General features: G+C 48.9%; 4 protein-coding genes across 4 annotated transcripts; 3 read left to right on the top strand and 1 right to left on the bottom strand.

The window, feature by feature from the left end:
* Window positions 1-469: 469 nt before the first annotated feature.
* LOC117857115 (cytochrome c) lies at window positions 470-2,547 on the top strand. Its single transcript, XM_034739611.2, has 3 exons — window positions 470-729; window positions 1,403-1,536; window positions 2,104-2,547. The coding sequence occupies exons 1-3, from the start codon at window positions 618-620 to the stop codon at window positions 2,194-2,196; spliced, it is 339 nt and encodes a 112-aa protein (XP_034595502.1). The 5' UTR covers window positions 470-617; the 3' UTR covers window positions 2,197-2,547.
* A 624-nt stretch (window positions 2,548-3,171) lies between these two features.
* Window positions 3,172-6,724, top strand: LOC117857114 (uncharacterized). The gene is made up of 7 exons (XM_034739609.2): window positions 3,172-3,736; window positions 4,202-4,254; window positions 4,617-4,709; window positions 4,795-5,018; window positions 5,305-5,371; window positions 6,044-6,151; window positions 6,578-6,724. Exons 1-7 carry the CDS (start codon window positions 3,316-3,318, stop codon window positions 6,602-6,604), a joined length of 993 nt encoding a protein of 330 aa, XP_034595500.1. The 5' UTR covers window positions 3,172-3,315; the 3' UTR covers window positions 6,605-6,724.
* LOC117856556 (pentatricopeptide repeat-containing protein At2g03880, mitochondrial) lies at window positions 6,624-9,599 on the bottom strand. Its single transcript, XM_034738896.2, has one exon. The coding sequence runs from the start codon at window positions 8,418-8,420 to the stop codon at window positions 6,867-6,869; it is 1,554 nt and encodes a 517-aa protein (XP_034594787.1). The 5' UTR covers window positions 8,421-9,599; the 3' UTR covers window positions 6,624-6,866.
* A 583-nt stretch (window positions 9,600-10,182) lies between these two features.
* Window positions 10,183-12,097, top strand: LOC117857113 (uncharacterized). The gene is made up of 2 exons (XM_034739608.2): window positions 10,183-10,993; window positions 11,589-12,097. The coding sequence occupies exons 1-2, from the start codon at window positions 10,373-10,375 to the stop codon at window positions 11,718-11,720; spliced, it is 753 nt and encodes a 250-aa protein (XP_034595499.1). The 5' UTR covers window positions 10,183-10,372; the 3' UTR covers window positions 11,721-12,097.
* The last annotated feature ends 5,395 nt before the right edge of the window (window positions 12,098-17,492 follow it).

Here is a 17,492-nt window from a genome sequence, read left to right as displayed (position 1 = left end):
CATCTTTCTGGCGCGCGGAATCGAGAGAGGGAGAGGGCGAGCTTGCGGTAGCGCAAGTGGCAAAGTGCCAACTTGTCGGCGACATTCTCGAGTGGCCTGCCGGCCCGGCGGCGGCGCCGTTGCGCCCGGGCGCGCGGCGACCCCCCTTGCCGCGCGACGCGGTGACGAAACCGGCGAGGCCACAATGCCACGATAAGCTGTGGGCGGGCTGCGCAGCTGTGGTGATCCCTGTGGAACGACGAGCTGTGGTGATCACGTGGATACTGGGGCTCGATCGCGGCTCGCATCGTGGTGCATCAGCATCAGTTGGGCTCCTCGGTGCAGATAGCTTTCCCATGGAGTTAGGCCCACGACATAGGTCGGCCCAACATAGTAGACGCTGCTGCGTCCGGCGGACCACGCTTCCCGCTCCGCAAACCCTCGAACGGAAGGGCACTATGGTAAATTGGCGCGCCGCTCGCGTCCCTCGTACGCGCGGTTTGCACTTTGTTTGTCCCACTTCGGCTGCTGTGTCAGCGTGTCGTCTCCTCGCTCAAACGAGCACACGCACCGCCGCCGCCTCAAACTGCGATCGAAACTCTAACCCTAGGCCAGGTTCCCCTTCGTGCTCGGCGGCGATGGCGTCTTTCTCAGAGGCGCCCCCGGGGAACCCCGCGGCCGGCGAGAAGATCTTCAAGACCAAGTGCGCGCAGTGCCACACCGTCGACAAGGGCGCCGGCCACAAGCAAGGTGAGCACCAGCGCTAATCCCTGACTCTTAAGAGAATCACTCTGCATCTGATTCCTTTGGAAATCGATTGCTTGATTTCAAGGGGCGATGCCGTTAGTGATTGATTTCTTTTCACGAGCGGCGCGTTTGCTTGCACATCCTGGGTGGCGAAGGCTTCAATTGCTTTGCTTCGTCGGTTCGTTGTAATTATACCACGTTGGATTGCATGCCACTGCATTCCAGTTGTACATTGATGCGGTTTGCGAATGTGAGATAATCCCAAGTGCTTGCTTGATGATCTCTAGTTTGTCGGTTCCTGCATTGTACGTCTGACTTAACTTGGTCAGAGCTCCCCGTCTTGTCTGTTTGTTTACATGTTCTGCACCATTTTGCTAGTTTGATGTAGTATGGCACCATTTGCTACTCGCTATGGTAGGACGTGGATAAATGCAGTTGTTGTCTGCATGAGTTAGCAAATATCTCTTATACCGAGTATTGAATACGCCTGCCGCCTGCAGATTTTGATCAATCATATTTTCTGTCATAGTGATCTAAGTACTTTGCAGTTGGTTCATGATACCGCAATGTCAAGTGCACATTTGCTAGCTTCAATGTTTTTATACTGTATTCATAACTTGGCTTTGGATTCAAACCATTTGAAGCTACCAATAATATTCGTGTTGATACTTTGCAGGGCCTAACTTGAATGGTCTGTTTGGGAGGCAGTCTGGTACAACTCCTGGTTACTCTTACTCCTCGGCTAACAAGAACATGGCTGTGATTTGGGAGGAGAACACTTTGTATGACTACCTGCTTAATCCTAAGAAGGTACGGCTAGCATTCACTCTCCGCTCTGATAATTTCATTCATCTATTATCACCAAAACATGTTGCATCCACACATATGAAGTGTACGCTGAATGTGCAGCTCTGCCATGTATATTTGCATTAAGATATGTCAGTGTTTTGGCCAGTCTGTTTGTTACCATGTACCTGCTGTAGAGCACATTGCTAAGTATGGAATGCATTGCAAATCTTTGTTCTCAGTTGAATTGGTAGCACCCTGGAAGCTTACTCCTGGGATTGTTTAGTCTATCTGTTTTCAAGCTACAGTGTGATACAGAATCAGTGATATTTGCTATTCTAGTACCCTGGAGAGGAAACTAGTACTTGCATCTCATTTTCATATGCCTCCAGACCCTGCTCTCTGTAGGTATTCATTAATCTAGAACAGCTTGTATAGTTACTACTAGTTCTAGCTGTGAAATGATGAACTACCAAACATTAATCCTCTGGTTTTGCATACGATTTGTCATATTTGCTCTCTTGACGTGCCATTTTTTGATTTAATATGATTTCACAGCAACACTAAAACTATTCTGTTTTTTCTATGCAGTACATTCCTGGAACCAAGATGGTGTTCCCTGGACTGAAAAAGCCACAGGAACGTGCTGATCTCATTGCGTACCTGAAGAATGCCACCGCTTGACGAGAGGGGACTGATGTGGCCCTAAGATGAAGTGCGGCGATTCTGTTTGCAGTTAAAATAATGATACAAATTTACTTTAACTTGACAGGTTGCGTGAATGAGAAAGTTAAGGACTACAAGTAGTTCTAATGGTTTTATCTGTTGGGAAAAAATCGAAGAGCTTTTTATTCAAGGTGTGTTTGGTTGCATGCACCACATGATGCATGCATGGATGATCCTGGATGGGATGGTTCAACCAATTTACTTGTACCATATGGTTCAAGAATAATATATTAAGTGGGATGGCCTCATCCTGGATGAGTTGGTCCAATTCACCCAACCAAATAAAATGATCATTATTATTTCGAATCATTTCATACATGAATCAAATGATACAACCAACCAAACACACCCTCAGTGGTTGAAATGTCAGACCACCATAATTCTTTTGACCTGATAATCATTCAAACGCCCCATTTGGGAAGGTTAAAGATACCTATATTATGTATTCATGTCCGTTTCTCATTTGCTGTCTCTGAAAAGGTATCTTGATTTCCGGTCATGTGCTCGTGAGCCTTGTGCTTTTATCGCTGATGTGGTTACGAGCTCAATATTGAATTCTTTTTTTTTTAATGTTATTAAGCCAATCTGTAATGGCAAGCGGCTGTCGTTCCCTCCTCTCCTCGTAGCCTGGGAGCTTTGGCTCGAGCGAAACGCGAGAACTTTCCAGAAAATGGAGAGGCCGGCGCACATCCTCCTGCTCAAGATCAAGGAAGAGGCTCGTGCGTGGGGTGGTGCGGGCGCTGAAAAGATCAAAGTGAATTTTGCAGGCCACGCAGTTGGAATCGCACCAGGTGCTTCTCCGATACCCCTGAAAGAACCAGACCGGCATCACACTGACAAAACGGGCCCACGCTACAGCTTCCGCTTGTCTCGTCCTCGCCTCCACTGCCCCAGATGGTGCCACGCGCTCCGCTCCTTCCTCTCCTCTCCTCCTCCTCTCCAGCGCCTTCCCGTTCCCCGCTCCCTTCGCTCCCTCCTCTTATCGCTTCCGCGCTCTGATGGCCTCACACCCCGCCACGCAGTAAACGCAAAGCCGACGGGCCCCACTCCCTGACGCCCCTCCCCCACGCCCCTTCCATGAGGCAGCCGCACCTCTCGCCGCTGCTCTCCCCCTCCCCCGTCCTCTCCTCCCACTTCTCGCCGCCGGCGGCGCTCGGGGCCTCGCCGTGGCGGCGGCGGCTGCTGCACCGGGGGCGGGCCTTCCAGCCGCCGCTCTCCTCGCTGCGGGAGCCCAACAAGGCCACGCTACGGAAGGCCTCGCCCAACGTCCCCTTCCGCCTCGGCGGCGGCGGGAGCGGCAACCCCAAGGACCGCCGCCCCGCCGCCGATGAGGAGGAGGAGGAAGAGGCGGAGAGCGCTGGTGGCTCCGGGGCGGTCACGGGGACGCTGCTTGCTGGAGCGCTACTGGTTGGGGTCGTAGGGGGGTTTGGGGCGGCAGGGTACGTGTACAAGGACCAGATCAACACCTTCCTCACGCAGTTCTCTGGGTTCATTGATGGTAATGAGCTAACCAACCTTTGCTCTTCAACTATTATTTCCATGTGTTTGTTTTAGCTTAGCTACTGATTGGATACGAGTGTTTTTGGACTTGGATCAAAGCCAGTGGACTTGAACTAGTGTTTTCAACGACATGGGTACGGTTTGCAATGTGTGGATGTCATGTTTCAGAGAAGTAGAGGTCTTAACTAGGTCATTACTTGTGGTGACAGTGATAGCATTAGTATCAACATTTACCCCTGTTAGGGGATCCCAATATTAAGTCGTTGTCTGCCCATTCTGGCCACTCTGTGCATTGCGCAGTATCCACTAATCGTGTTATGCAAAATTTATAGGAAAATAAGAACCACAGAACTGATCAGTTGCATGTCTGCACTGCTGCTTGTTTGATTGTCATGGAAATGTTTTGCATGTCCCTTAGTTGGATATTTTTTGGCTAAACTGCTTCGTTGCCTTATATGGACAGGTTATGGCCCTGCTGGATATGCTCTGTTCGTACTTGTATATGCAGGATTGGAGGTATGTTCTCAAGTTAGCAACCTTGGTTCATTTCATGGTGTTGTTGACTTGTTGTAGCAGCTTATGATCATATCCATGGCAGTAGCCAGTGGCGACTGGTGAAGCCACATTGAACTACCATGGTACCATACTGCCATGGCACCAGGGTAAAAAAAAAAATACTACCACTAACTAGACCTAAATCCACAATGCATTTATACAAAACTTTATATGTTCTTTAATCAGTGCACCAGGGTCAATTTACAGCTAGCGCCACCCCTGGCAGTAGCAGTCACCTGCAGATTACTAACACAAAGTTGCAGCAGTTTTGCCACATGCATCTAATAGCTTCTGAATATTTATAATTTTATTTTTCATCTCAGGTTCTCGCAATTCCAGCAATACCTTTAACCATGTCAGCTGGTCTATTATTTGGCAGTGTCACTGGTACAATTATTGTTTCAGTCAGTGGAACAGTAAGTAACCCTGCATCAATAGCACTTGTGTTGTTAATTCATCCCCCATGGTTGCACTTCCTTACTAAACTCTATTGATTTGTAGCTAGCTGCAGCGGTGGCCTTCCTTATTGCTAGATACTTTGCCAGAGAGCGAATTCTCAAATTGGTTGAAGGAAATAAGAAGTTTCTAGCAATTGATAAGGCAATTGGTGAAAACGGATTTAAGGTTGTCACTCTGCTACGTTTGAGTCCCCTATTGCCTTTCTCCCTTGGTAACTACCTATATGGCTTGACTTCAGTGAAGTTCTTGCCTTATGTCTTGGGCAGGTTAGTTTCTCTCTCTTTGCTTGCTTGCATTCCAGTGTGGTTCTTAACTTCAATTCCATAAGCTGCATTTTATTGAGTACCTAGTTTCTTCTGCATGCTATGTGATGCAGTATTATCAATCTGGAAGTGTGTATTGCATGAGAGCAAAAGAATCGCAAATTTCATTTGATCACCTTCTTGTTAAGTACAGTTGGCACTTTATGTTGTGAGAAATGGTGCTAACACTATGGTTGTTCAAAAACCTTGTTTGCTCTGATATAACCCTATTTTTGCCATTCACATGCAGTTGGTTGGGAATGCTTCCAGGATCATGGGCTTATGTGAGTGCTGGTGCATTCGGGCGAGCTATAATTGTAAGTTCTTCAACCGTCAGTATTTTTTGGGTTCATCTTCAGTAAATAGAATTTTCTCTGCCAAAAAGGTGGATCTGTTCTATATTATCCTCATATTTTGTGCCATCAAGTTATTTTCCAGCTTCTAATAGCTTGCTGGTTGTTCTATTCCAAGTTTGCTAATAAGAACACCTGTGCATATGTATCATATGGCCCATATGGGCTCCTGGTCACGAGTTACCCCTCAAGAGTTATTGACCTAGGTCCAGCATCCCGCACGACAAATATTAACAGTTCATTCTAGGCAAGAATACTTCAGATGTTCACATATTCCAATGCAGACATCTTAGAACACCTCAAGGCATCAGTTAGCCTTTCAATGTATTTAGTAGTTGCTGTTGAAATCTTTGTCATAGCAGTTTAAATCTTCATGAGAATATTAGATTCTAGTGTTAACGACAGAGTATCACATAGTTCTGTTGACTCCTAATATAGTGCGTACCCTTTCCAAGTGAGGATTGATGAGAAAAATGCAACTATAGCGAGGAAAATGATCTCTGTTGGTTTTCCTATTTGCATTGCAGCAAGTCTTGTACGACCTTTGAAAAAAAATATCAGCGGCTTGAATGGAATAATGACATTGCTGTCTAGCGGCTTGAATGGAATAATGACATTGCTTTCTCATTTTCACAGCAAGATGAATCGGAGATTGGTTTGGGAGGAAATGGCCAACTATGGACACTTGGCGTAGGGTTATTATTTACAGCCATTGCTGCTGTTTATGTAACAAGGCTTGCAAAGGTAATGACTTTTGTTTTTGGTATGGATTATAGTACTATACATGCCTATACAGTGGCGGATCCAGGCCCTGGGCTGGTGGTGCTGCAGCCCGTGTCTGATCCATAAACTCCTAGTATTTCCATGTGTTATGTAGTGCAAATCAGCTTACAAAGCTTCAAATCAGCCATAGTATCTCCTGATAAGATCAATTTTTATTGGAACAGCCCTGGCCCAGCTGCAATTCTGGGTCCACCCCTGCACCTACATAATGTGGCAATTCACAAATGAGATTCCTGCAAAAAACATGACATAACGGCGCGTTTCTGATATCCCCAGATAGCAAGACTTCATGAAAGCTTGGGGATTAATATCACGCGTGCTTAATTTATTACCCTGCAATTGGTTCGGGGCTTAGTACTGACTGCTCTCTTTCAACTGTTTTTTCAGGATGCTGTAAAGGAGATCGACGATTAGAATTGGTAGGACATTCTAGTAGAAAGGGCCCTCTGAATAGTATACTAGCACATTGTACATCACTGGCACCTTTGGTGCGATCTAATCTAAATAGAAATTCAGAGCAATTTTCTGAGGGAATTTGATCTCTTTTTTATGTGTTCTCACTTTCAACTAAACTGGATTCCTATTTTCTCATACCGCTGATTCACTCTACCATAAACATCCACAAGCCACCGTAAATCTACCAAGATCGAACAGTTAAAAGCTCCATCTAATCTCCCTACCAGTAATCGCCACAAGAACAAGCTCCATCCTTCATGTGGTGGAAGCAATTCGCATCTCTCAGAATGATCTCCCTGCCGTACACCTTGGCGACCATCTTGATCGCGGCATGGCAATCACCGCACACCCGGAGGTTCTTGAACACCCGGATGGGCGCGGCCGCCGGCACGGCGAGCAGCCCGAACGCGACGGCGAGCCTCTCGCTGTGGTACGCCAGGCCCCTCTCCCTCCCGTCCGGCGCCTCGTCCTGCAGCGCCCAGTCCGTGTCCGGCACGTACCCTCCGGCCCTGATCCTCTCCATCATCTCCTCCACCTTCCGGTAGATCTCGGCGGCGCGCGGGTGGCCGCGGTCCTCGACGTGGAACAGGTGCATCACGCCGTTCACCCCGACCCAGCTGCACCCGGGCTCCTTGGTGACCCCTCTCGACTTCATCAGCGCGCGGATCCTCGCGACGTCGCCCCATCTCCTCTCCCGGGAGTAGAGGTTCGAGAGCATGACGTACGGCACGGCGTCCGCCGGATCAAGCCTCCACACCATCTCGGCCGCGCGCTCGGCGAGTTCCGCGTTCCGGTGCACCCGGCACCCGCCCAGCAGCGCCTTCCACACCGTGGCGTCCAGCTCCGTCGAGCTCCGGTTCAGCAGGTCCATGGCCTCCTCCAGCCGCCCCGCCCGGCCTAACAAGTCGACCATGCACGCGTAGTGATCCGGCCCGGGAGCGATGCCGTAGTCGGTGACCATAGACCGGAAGTGAGCCCGGCCGGCGTCGACGAGGCCGGCGTGGCTGCACGCGAAGAGCAGACCGATGAAGGTCACGTAGTCCGGCCTGCACCCGGACCGGACCATGTCGGTGTATATCTCGAGCGACTGCCTTCCCCGGCCGTTCTGCGCGTACCCGACGATCAGCGCCGTCCACGTGATGGTGCACCGCGCCCGCATCGCGTCGAACACTGTCCGGGCATCGCGCAGCGCGCCGGTCTTGGCGTACATGGAGACGAGCGAGTTCCCGACCGAGAGGAACGGCAGGAACCCGAGCCGCACCGCGGCGGCGTGCACCGACCGCCCCAGCTCGAGCATGGTGGAGCCGGCGCAGGAGCTGAGCACGCCCGCGACGGCGAACTCGTCGGGGTCGACCCCCGCGGCGGCCATGCCTCGGTACACGCGTACGGCCGCGTCGTGGGCGCCGGCGCGGGCGAGCCCCGTGAGGAGCGAGGTCCAGGTGACCACGTCCCGGCGCGGCATTTCGTCGAACACGGCGCGCGCGGCGCCCGGGCGGGACAGCTTGGCGTAGGCGTCGACGAGCGCGTTGGCGACGTGGAGGTGGGACGCCAGGCCCGCGCGGAGGAGCAGGGCATGCAGCGTGGCCGCCGCGGGCGGGGCCCGCAGGAGCGCGGAGGAGTTGAGGAGCGGCGGGAGGGTGTACTCGTCGGCGCGCAGGCCCCGGCCGCGCATCTCGCGGAACAGGGCCAGCGCGCGCGGGTACAGGCCCGCGCGGGCGCAGCGGGAGATGGCCGCGTTGTAGGCCACCAGCCCCGCGCCCGCCGGCAACGCCATCGCCGCCGTCGCGTCGTCGTGGCGGTGGTGCCCGTGGAATCGGGTTGTGCGGGCGATCAGAGTGAAACGTCCGCGCGTCAGGTACGGCGATGGCGGTTCGATGATTCGCCGTACACGTCCTGATGGTGGCAATGGCAACTCATCTTCGAGCGCAGCTCCACGGCGGCGCCGGCGCCGGCCGTCACCGTGTCAATGCGGACGGGACGAGATGTAGGAGAAGTTGGTTGCAAAGTTACAAGTCAAGCATTTGGATTCGTGCCACGCGATAACGCGAGTGCACCAAAACTAGGGGAGTGGAAAGAAGGCGAAATCGACACGTGTAGAATGGGGAAGAAACCGAAGGAGAGATAAAAGTTCGTCAAGTTCGGGGGACTCTGGTGCCAATGGAGTGCTAAACCAGGACATCCCCATGGAAAACTAAGGACTCGGCAAAACAAGTAGCAGCTCGCCATGTTTTCGCACGCCGAATTGCCGACAGAGCATGCCATCTCCACTAACTTGAGCAATGAGCAGCCAATCAGCTCATTTTCACCATATTTGGCTTTCAGGAAGCCAAGACGCCCATTGCACGGAGCCAGGGAGCAATTCTTTCAGGAAGCCAAAATGCCCATTGCACGGAGCCAGAGAGCAATTGCTAGAGAAGCTCAAGCTCTCATATCAGGAAAAGAAAAACAAAACAAAACTCTTACGTAGACCGCATGCACTGCTATCATTTCCCGACGGACAATTGACGTGCTAAAGAACCATTCCCCTTCGCATCCGTGCTGATGACAAGAAAGAACCGAACCGTCGACGTGGACAGACTCGTGCCTTTCAATCTCGCCGCTCCTTCCCTCCGTTTCAGGCTTTTCAGCGTCGCTACTGGATCCGAAGGGCTCGAAGAACAAACAGCTCGTACATTTGACTGAAACGAAACACATCGAGTTTTCATTTCGTTTTGCCAATGACGACGATCGACAACCAGGCCGGCTCCAAAAACTCGCTCTCGCTCCAAGTTGCCCCGAGTACCAGAGCAAAGCTGCAACGTACAAATGAGATTTGGGGCATTGGGGGTGTGTGCTTTGCGAAACAAAATATCTCGAACGTAATTTTTGACCGCCCCACGAATCGACGAGAAACGAAATCGAGTCGTTGTCGACGAAGGCCTCCAAAACCATGGAAAATCCCCAGGTTCGCAGCCGCCGCTACCAATCACACGATCTGCATGCAGGCCTCTTAAAATCTGGTCCGTTTCACATTTCGTCCTCATTTTCTTTTGGGCGTGCTCGCTTATCAAAACGTTCAGAATTATTGACTGCCTATCACAAGAGCTAGTACAAATAAGCTAATTTTTTTTTAAAAAAAAGTTATTCAGAACAGCTTGCAATTGCCTAGTGAAATGAGCTGATTTTATGGGATAATTTAGCAGGGTCTTTTCATCTGAAATGGTGAGAATCCGATTGGGATATTGTGCATTTTTACTGCGAAAGATTATTAACATCAATCCTGTTTAAATCGAATGCAATGGCGTAGTCGCGGCATGGGGGAGGGGGGAGTCCAATAACACAAGCAAATTTTCACTAAACATTTCAATTTTTAACTAAATTTTGAAGACTTCAACATTATTGATCTCCTCTAACAAAGTAAAATAATGTCTGGCTCCATCATCGATCGAATGCCCACTGAATCGCTTCATGATGCGTCATCGTTGGACGACTCATGCAGCCAAAAAAGAATCAAATTCCATCCCAATCCTTCATCTTCTTGCCCCAAACGCTAAACTCCAAGCAACCGCAGAAATAACCACCGTTTCCTTCCAACCCCGCGAATCTTCGACCCCCTTCCCCACCCGACACGCCACACCACTCTCCTCCTCCCCCTTCCTTCCCCTTCACCTCTTTGCCTCCGAATCCCAGCTCACGCCTCCGCTGTCCGCTCCCAATTCCCAAACCCTAGCCAGCCAGCTACGCAAGATGGACGAGGACTGGGAGCTCCTCCTCGCGTCCCCCAAGGCGGCGGCGGCGGCCGAACCGTACGCCGGCGGCGGCGGGGAGGACGACGCCGGCGCCATCAAGCACGACTACTTCGACCTCGGCTCCGACGCCAAGTACCCCAGGAGGACGTCGCTGTCGAAGGAGGACGAGGAGGAGGAGGAGGAGGAGGTGGAGGGGCTTCTCGCGGCGTCGGACAACGCGAGCTGGGTGGAGCCGGACCCGGATGATCTTCTCTTCCCCGGCCGTGACCGAGCGGCGCTGTGGTCGGACTCGTCCTCGGACGGGGAGAGGCCCGAGGTCGAGGTGACCGAACCGGTGGAGCGGGCCAGGGCGGAGGCCGGGGCTGCTGCTGCGGCGGCGGCGGCGGAGGCGGAGGCGGAGGGGGCCGAGGGCGCGGTGGCGAAGGGAGGTGGACCTGAGCCGTGGTGGAAGCTGCCGCTGGATGCGCTGCGCGTGTGGGCCCTGCGCGCCGCGAGGAGCGCCTGGTCGGTGCCGTTCGCCGTCGCGCTGCTCGGATTCGCCGTGCTCGGGCGCCGGCTGTACCGGATGCGCCGCCAGAGCAAGGCCGTCGGGCGCGTCCGCCTCGTCCTCGACGAAAAGGTGACGCCTTTCGATCCTCTTCCCTGCAAGCGTCTTGCTTGTGATTGTGAATTTTGCCTTATTTACACTGCTTCTTGGATCGCTTGTAGAAATTGATACTGAGCTTTAGCAATAGCCAGCTTATTTGAGAGCTTAGCTGCTCGTTGTATATATTTTTCTTCCTCTGAATATATGATGAGAGCTATAAATGCTATATGGTAGCTACCTGCCTGTCTTGTGCTGTTTATGCCGAAGGCAAAGCAGAGAACAGAAACAAAAGGAAATCGATAATCTTGTCTTGCTACTGCCGCAATCATATTTGTGGTTGCTTCAACTGATTAGGACTCGCTGATAGAAGAACACACGCAGAGCAATTGTAAAATTAAATACCAGAGTATTCCCCTATATTTCTGTGCACAGACATGCGAAATGTGTATGATTCAACAAATCTTCGGTTCAAATGTTGGGATTTGATGCTCGGATCGATCTTTATTCATGTTTGCCTCCCAGTTCTCCCCTATGTAAAACATGTTATGCTTAGCTCTGATGCACTTTACTTAATGCGTATCTCTCTTAATGACTCTGAGTTTTATCCTGTGCTTCTTCGTCTCTGCAGAAGGCATCCCAATTCAAGGGCCAAGCATCACGTCTGAAGGAATCCACGGCCATGCTGCGGCGAGCTCCAATCATAAAGCCTATGCTTCCCGCCAATGGAGTGACTCCATGGCCTGTGCTGGGGCACCTGTGAGATGTGTGATCGGTAACTTAGAGCTAGTAATACCATATTACCATAGTCCGCGGCCAACCAGTGTCACTCGCCTTGCTACTGGCAAGCATACTATACTATGCACGCCCCTGCAGTCTGCAGATGTACAGACTGATTGTAATTTGGAACTACACGGTTGTGGAATGTGGAAGACCTTGTAAGTTTCCGTTCATGCGGAATGGTATTTAGGCCTGCTCTAGTTCATGTTTCATTTGTACCCGTGTTCATATTTTTATTTTCTGTAGCCTTTATATTGTCGATCTGATGTGCTTGAGATGTATATGACTGAAGTAATCATGGTAGTGTGGATGTATATGACTAAATTACACATAAATGAATGCAGGGTGGTAGTTGGATTCTATGCTGAGCATTGTTCCATCGCTTCTGATCTAGTTTCAAGTCACTACAAATACATTTTGCTGAAGTTGTTTTTTTTAAAAAAAATAAATTTGCTGAAGTTCCAGGCTAGGGGTTCACCGTTCACGCACATCTAGGGTTAGCACATTGCCATGTATATGTGGACCAATCTAACGTGCCTTTGGCACATTGCCATGTTTGGAGGGTACGAGGAAAGTGAGAAAATATAGACCATATAATCTATCACATCCATAAATAGTTCTTTGAAAATGAAACATCACCGTGTACGATCATACTCCCTCCATTCTAAATTATAGGTCGTTTTGGTTTTTTCAGATTCATAAATTTTATTATACACTTAGATATACTCTATGTCTAGCTTCTAGAAGAGTCAAAACGAGGCAGTACCAAACTGCATTTCGCACAGGCAATTTGTAACTCCATCATTCTTCCAGGATATGCTTTTCTACGGGTAGTTGGCGGGTCATCCGCTCGTTCTGCGTCTAGATTCTCAACAGAACGGTTTCTCTCTCAAAGACTGAAGCGGAAAACGGAGACTCCTGATTGCCATGTAACTAGTCTGGATCTGCATGATATGTCGGCCTAAAACATTCTCTAAATCAAGTCCGACACACAAAAGGATCCCCATAAAGTTCAGATTTTGATACAGGGGTCATGTTCGTCCTGAGGATCGAAGCAATGGTACAAAGTTAAAGTCGAACTTTGTCATGCTATAGCACTCTACGTGATACCAATGTCGATCATTGCTACAAGAACGACCAGCCACACTGTAAAAGTCCAGTCACCAAACCACTGGTACGTACGATCATGGAACAATAAAGGACCTGTTCGCTTCAGCTTATTCAGCCGGCTTATCAGCCACCAAACAGTATTTTCCTCTCACAACAAATCAGCCGTTTCGGCTTTTCAGCCGGCTTATAAGCTGAAGCGAACAGGTCCAAACTCCACGGCTTTGTTTCTCTTTTCGCAAAGCAACTGTCACTGCAAATACCACGTTATTTGGAAGAAGTAAAAAATGACTTAAATAACCGATTCTCAAACGTCAGAAAAGTGGTCGTGCCGGAGTGGTTATCTAGCAGTGCTAGAAATCATGCGGGCTTTGCCCGCGCAGGGTTCGGTTCCTGCCTACCACGCTTTTCTGTCTACCTTTTCATTTTTCGTTTCTGCCGAGCACGTTATTCATCTATTTCTTCGTTCCTCATACATTTCCCCCTTGTGTTCGTTCCTCATTCATTTCCCCCTCGTGTTAAGGTGTTAGTAATCATCCTGAACGCCTTGTTGATGGTTCAGGTACGTGCTGTACGGGATTGAAGCAGTTTCAGTGCCATAGCGAGGACATGCTGGACCCACACTGGTGATGGAGAGTGAAAAGTAAATAAAAAATAAAATATGGCTCAACCACCAACATAATTTTCCTTTTAACAAATTCGTGCTTAAGACCGAAAGTTTCATTCTTATTAAATAGAGCTATATCAACGTGTTTTTGATGATACGGCAAACAGTTAATCAGGAAATGAAATGAGTTTCATGCTGATCTTTCTTATTAAATAGAGCCAAATAGAGCCATATCAACGTGTTTTTGATGATACGGCAAACAGTTAATCAAGAAATGAAACTCATGGTGATGAAAACTATGGGTACATTATTTCAAACACAAACTACAAATTAAATATTCTCTTAGTATTTTGCAAACATAAACAGTTCATCGAGGATGGCCTCGGTACAAAGTACAACATGACAAGGACACGAAATAAATGGCCCACGTGGGCCATACTCCCTCCATACTAGTATTAGGAGTCGTTCTGGCGTTTGGATGGAAACGAGTAAAAGAAGTCGTTCTGGCGTGGTTAGGCAAAATTTGACGCTGCTGCCCCTCCGCTTGGGCTCCAGCGCCGCTATTAACGCGCCGTTCGCCTCCCACGACTCGCTGCCGCATTAATCGATATTAATAGCGCCGCATGCCGCTCGCGTCGTCCACTCGCCTGCTTGCCTCTTGCCTCGTCTACTCGCTACTCGCGCTCGCTGCCAGACGCGCGTACGCTCGCCGCTCGCCCAAGTCATGGAGTCCAAGCCGGCGTCCGAGGAGATCGTCGCGCCGGAGGAGATTGCGCCAGCGTTCGAGGAGATCGTCGCGCTGGAGTCCGAGGAGATCGCCGCGCCGGAGTCGGAGGAGATCGTGCCTGAGTCGGAGGAGATCGTCGCGCCGGAGTCGGAGGAGATCGTGCCTGAGTCGGAGGTAGATACCATCCCCTCGTCGGAGTTGCAGGAGCTCGCACCAGACTCGGTGATGGTGCCGGATTCTTTGCCGCCGAGCGCTTTTATTTGCCGCCGCTGTCAAGTCGTTCATGAAAACCGCGAAGCATGGGATCGTGTGCACAATGGGCGCTATCCATGCTCTCGCTGTGGTCTCAAGCACGCAGACTACATGATCTTCGCCATTATTCATGGCTTCTACGAATTCGAGTGTGAGTTTTTCATTCCAGATGTCGACAATATCGTGTTCGATGGCGATCAAATCGTGCTGCCTCCAGACGTGCTCAAGACGGTCAAAGAGGAGGCTAAGGAGAGGCACGAGCGTAAGCTCGCTGCCAAGAAGGCTATGGAGGACGCCAAAGCAGCGGTAAGATCATTAACATTGAATTCTAATTAACTGATAATTAACAAGATTTGTCTCCATTACTAAAACTAACAACCATCAATCTACTTGTTTCATGCAGCAAGAGTAGCCTCGGCTTCATCCAGTAAAGATGGATCACAAGGGATACAAGATGGCAGCCGACCTTGTCTTTCAAATGTTCCTTTTTTCATGTGAGGTATCTTGAAGTTGTTGCAACCTTTCTTCTTCATAGCTTCCACGAAAACACCTTGTAGTGTTAGAAACATTCGGTTTGCAAGGCATGGTGAGTACTCCATGAATGCCTACATAACAAGTGTGAACAATTGTTGTGGAAGTTTAATTCGGTTTGCAAATTGTTGTGGAAGAAAACATCGAAACATGTGTGAACAATTGTTGAGCAAATTACCTCTTGCATGGCTGGAAGTAGAGCCTCCATTGTTTTTGCATTCTTCTCATATTGAATTGCTTGTATAGCTCGAAAAAAACCCAAGTCGAGAATGTTGAAATCTGGAGAGTTTGGTGGCTGACATATTAGACGAATATCAAATCCTCCTAGCTTAGCGGCCTCACAAAATTGTGGGTCATCCAATTTCAAGTGAGAAGGTGCATTGTCCTGTTAAATGAATATTGGTCTACCCACATCTTCTCTTGGCCACTTAGCTCTAATGGCAAGCAACACTTTGTTGATCATAAAATCTCTAATCACTTCTCTAGTGATCGAAGTTATGGGCTTCATAACCAAGTCTCCACGAACACAGCCTATCCTCTCATTACCTCTTTGAGCCGCTTCATACTGAACAAGTGGAAAACAACCAATCCTACCATCAAAAATACAATTCCCATCCCTAAACCTTGACCGAGCGCAAACACACAAGAACATGAGCCTAGGGATGTAGTTCTTATTCTTACAAGTCCGATGGGGTTCATCTTCTTCGGGTAGCAAATAATATCTTTCAGATTTTTTATATAGGTAGAACCATTTCTCATCAATGAACACAAAGTCATACAACTCCTTAAACCTTGGATCATCAAGCAACTCCCTATTAACCATGTCAACACACCATTGTAACCTAGACTTCTTGTTAGCTTGAGTGAGATATGGTTTGATGCTACTAGAGTGGCGCCTAATCAATCCTAGTTTCAAATACCTTTGAACCCTCCATTTGCTCATGTTTAGTTTGGCGCACACATCCCCTATAGTCATTCTTTCCTTTAGAGGAATATTTCGCAATGCTTCCAAATCAAAAGGTATTGCTTTACGTCCAACTCTACCCTTCTTTAGACTACAAACCACAACCGGAACACCGCTTCTAAGTTGTGTTTTACCTCGGTTCCAAACACGCTGAGTTGTCCGTATATGAATGTCAAATTGAGCAGCAACAAATGCAGTGTCTTCCTTGTGTAGTGTACCGTCATTGCTTCTAGCTAACAAAGCTTGGTAAACTCGTTTTCGGAGAGCTTCAGTCATTTCCTTCCTTCGGTGGGGTAATCCTCCATGAACTGCTTTCACGTTGGGGTTCTGGACAACATGTTCTATTACAAGAAAAAAGAATCACGTTCATAGCTCTAATTATAGGGAAAAACCTTATTCACGGCATGTTTATACTACTCATGTTCTAATTATAGGGAAAAAACAAACACTTTCATGCATGATCTAGTAGAAGAATGTGATTGTGACAAAAAAAATTACCAGCAAGATTTTGTACAAAGTCCAAATCAACTGCACCGAACTCATCTACAGGTAAGTTTAAATCCAGTACTGTAAAAAAAATAATGAGAACTGAAATAATATGAACAAGCAACGAACGGATAGATCGAAGCGATGCATTTACCGTCATCTTGTTGCTCTTGGAGATCAAACACGCCGCCGTTGGCATCATTAGCGCCGTCGTATTCTGGCTCGTCGAAATCAAGCACGTCGTTGGGGTTGGGGCCATCATCTTCTTATGCTGGAAAGTTGAGATCACCTCACGTTAATGTTGTGAATATAAAAAAAGGAAAGAAAAAATGAGTAAGAATGAGCACGTTACCATTGTTGTTGTGGTCCTCCAGTATAGGCTCGTTGAGATTGAAGGGATGATTGCCGTCGTCATCTTCCTCCATACGAATGTTCAAATCGAAGCCATGGAGGACATGAGCCATCACGCCGTACAGATTGCTGTGGAAGGAGCAGGTAGAAAGCTAGAGAAGAAGCTAAGCCATGGCTAGATGAACAAGCAAGTGAAGAACAGTCAAGGCAAGGCAGTAGTACTGCACGCAACGAGTCTTAATACCGCAGGCACTCCAACCGTCGGACCTGCTGAGCTGTGAGCGCCAAACGAACGAAATTAACGCGCCGAACCGAAAAAACGAGTGAACGAAAAAAAACACTTGACTACAAGCCTCGGGAACAGGAGTGCTCACCACTTGGTCTATGAAGAATTATTGTATAAGGGACACCCGCAGCGCTATTTAATAAGGGCAAAGAAGGAAAACTTCCCCTTAACTAATTACTCTTGGTAAGCGCAATCATGTCTTAAACGACTTCTAATACCAGTAGGGCAGTCCCAATGGGACATTGATGATAGTTTCTATCTCTCTTAATTATCATGCCAACTAAGCAATTTGCTGATGTGGCAGTAGATTTATTATGGAGAGAGAGAAACCATTTCTTAGAGAGGAAACCAAGTCCTCACGCGCACCAATGAGCCAAGAAACCAGCGAATCTGCATTGGGGAGACCCAAGTAGTTTCTTCTTACTTACTGCCGGATCCTTTGCG

This window comes from Setaria viridis, chromosome 5 (assembly GCF_005286985.2).
Source record: "Setaria viridis chromosome 5, Setaria_viridis_v4.0, whole genome shotgun sequence".
Taxonomy (NCBI): Eukaryota; Viridiplantae; Streptophyta; class Magnoliopsida; order Poales; family Poaceae; genus Setaria; species Setaria viridis.
The sequence above is the reverse complement of the archived record's forward strand: the minus strand, read 5'-3'. Positions and strand labels throughout refer to the sequence as shown.

Bases quoted from the DNA above. Each gene is read 5' to 3' on its own strand.
- LOC117857115 (XM_034739611.2), top strand. From the start codon at position 618: ATGGCGTCTTTCTCAGAGGCGCCCCCGGGGAACCCCGCGGCCGGCGAG. The intron at 730-1,402 runs GTGAGCACCAGC...GATACTTTGCAG, and splicing joins GGGCGCCGGCCACAAGCAAG to GGCCTAACTTGAATGGTCTG. The intron at 1,537-2,103 runs GTACGGCTAGCA...TTTTCTATGCAG, and splicing joins ACCTGCTTAATCCTAAGAAG to TACATTCCTGGAACCAAGAT.
- LOC117857114 (XM_034739609.2), top strand. From the start codon at position 3,316: ATGAGGCAGCCGCACCTCTCGCCGCTGCTCTCCCCCTCCCCCGTCCTC. The intron at 4,255-4,616 runs GTATGTTCTCAA...TTTTCATCTCAG, and splicing joins TTGTATATGCAGGATTGGAG to GTTCTCGCAATTCCAGCAAT. The intron at 6,152-6,577 runs GTAATGACTTTT...CTGTTTTTTCAG, and splicing joins ATGTAACAAGGCTTGCAAAG to GATGCTGTAAAGGAGATCGA.
- LOC117856556 (XM_034738896.2), bottom strand. From the start codon at position 8,420: ATGGCGTTGCCGGCGGGCGCGGGGCTGGTGGCCTACAACGCGGCCATC.
- LOC117857113 (XM_034739608.2), top strand. From the start codon at position 10,373: ATGGACGAGGACTGGGAGCTCCTCCTCGCGTCCCCCAAGGCGGCGGCG. The intron at 10,994-11,588 runs GTGACGCCTTTC...TCGTCTCTGCAG, and splicing joins GCCTCGTCCTCGACGAAAAG to AAGGCATCCCAATTCAAGGG.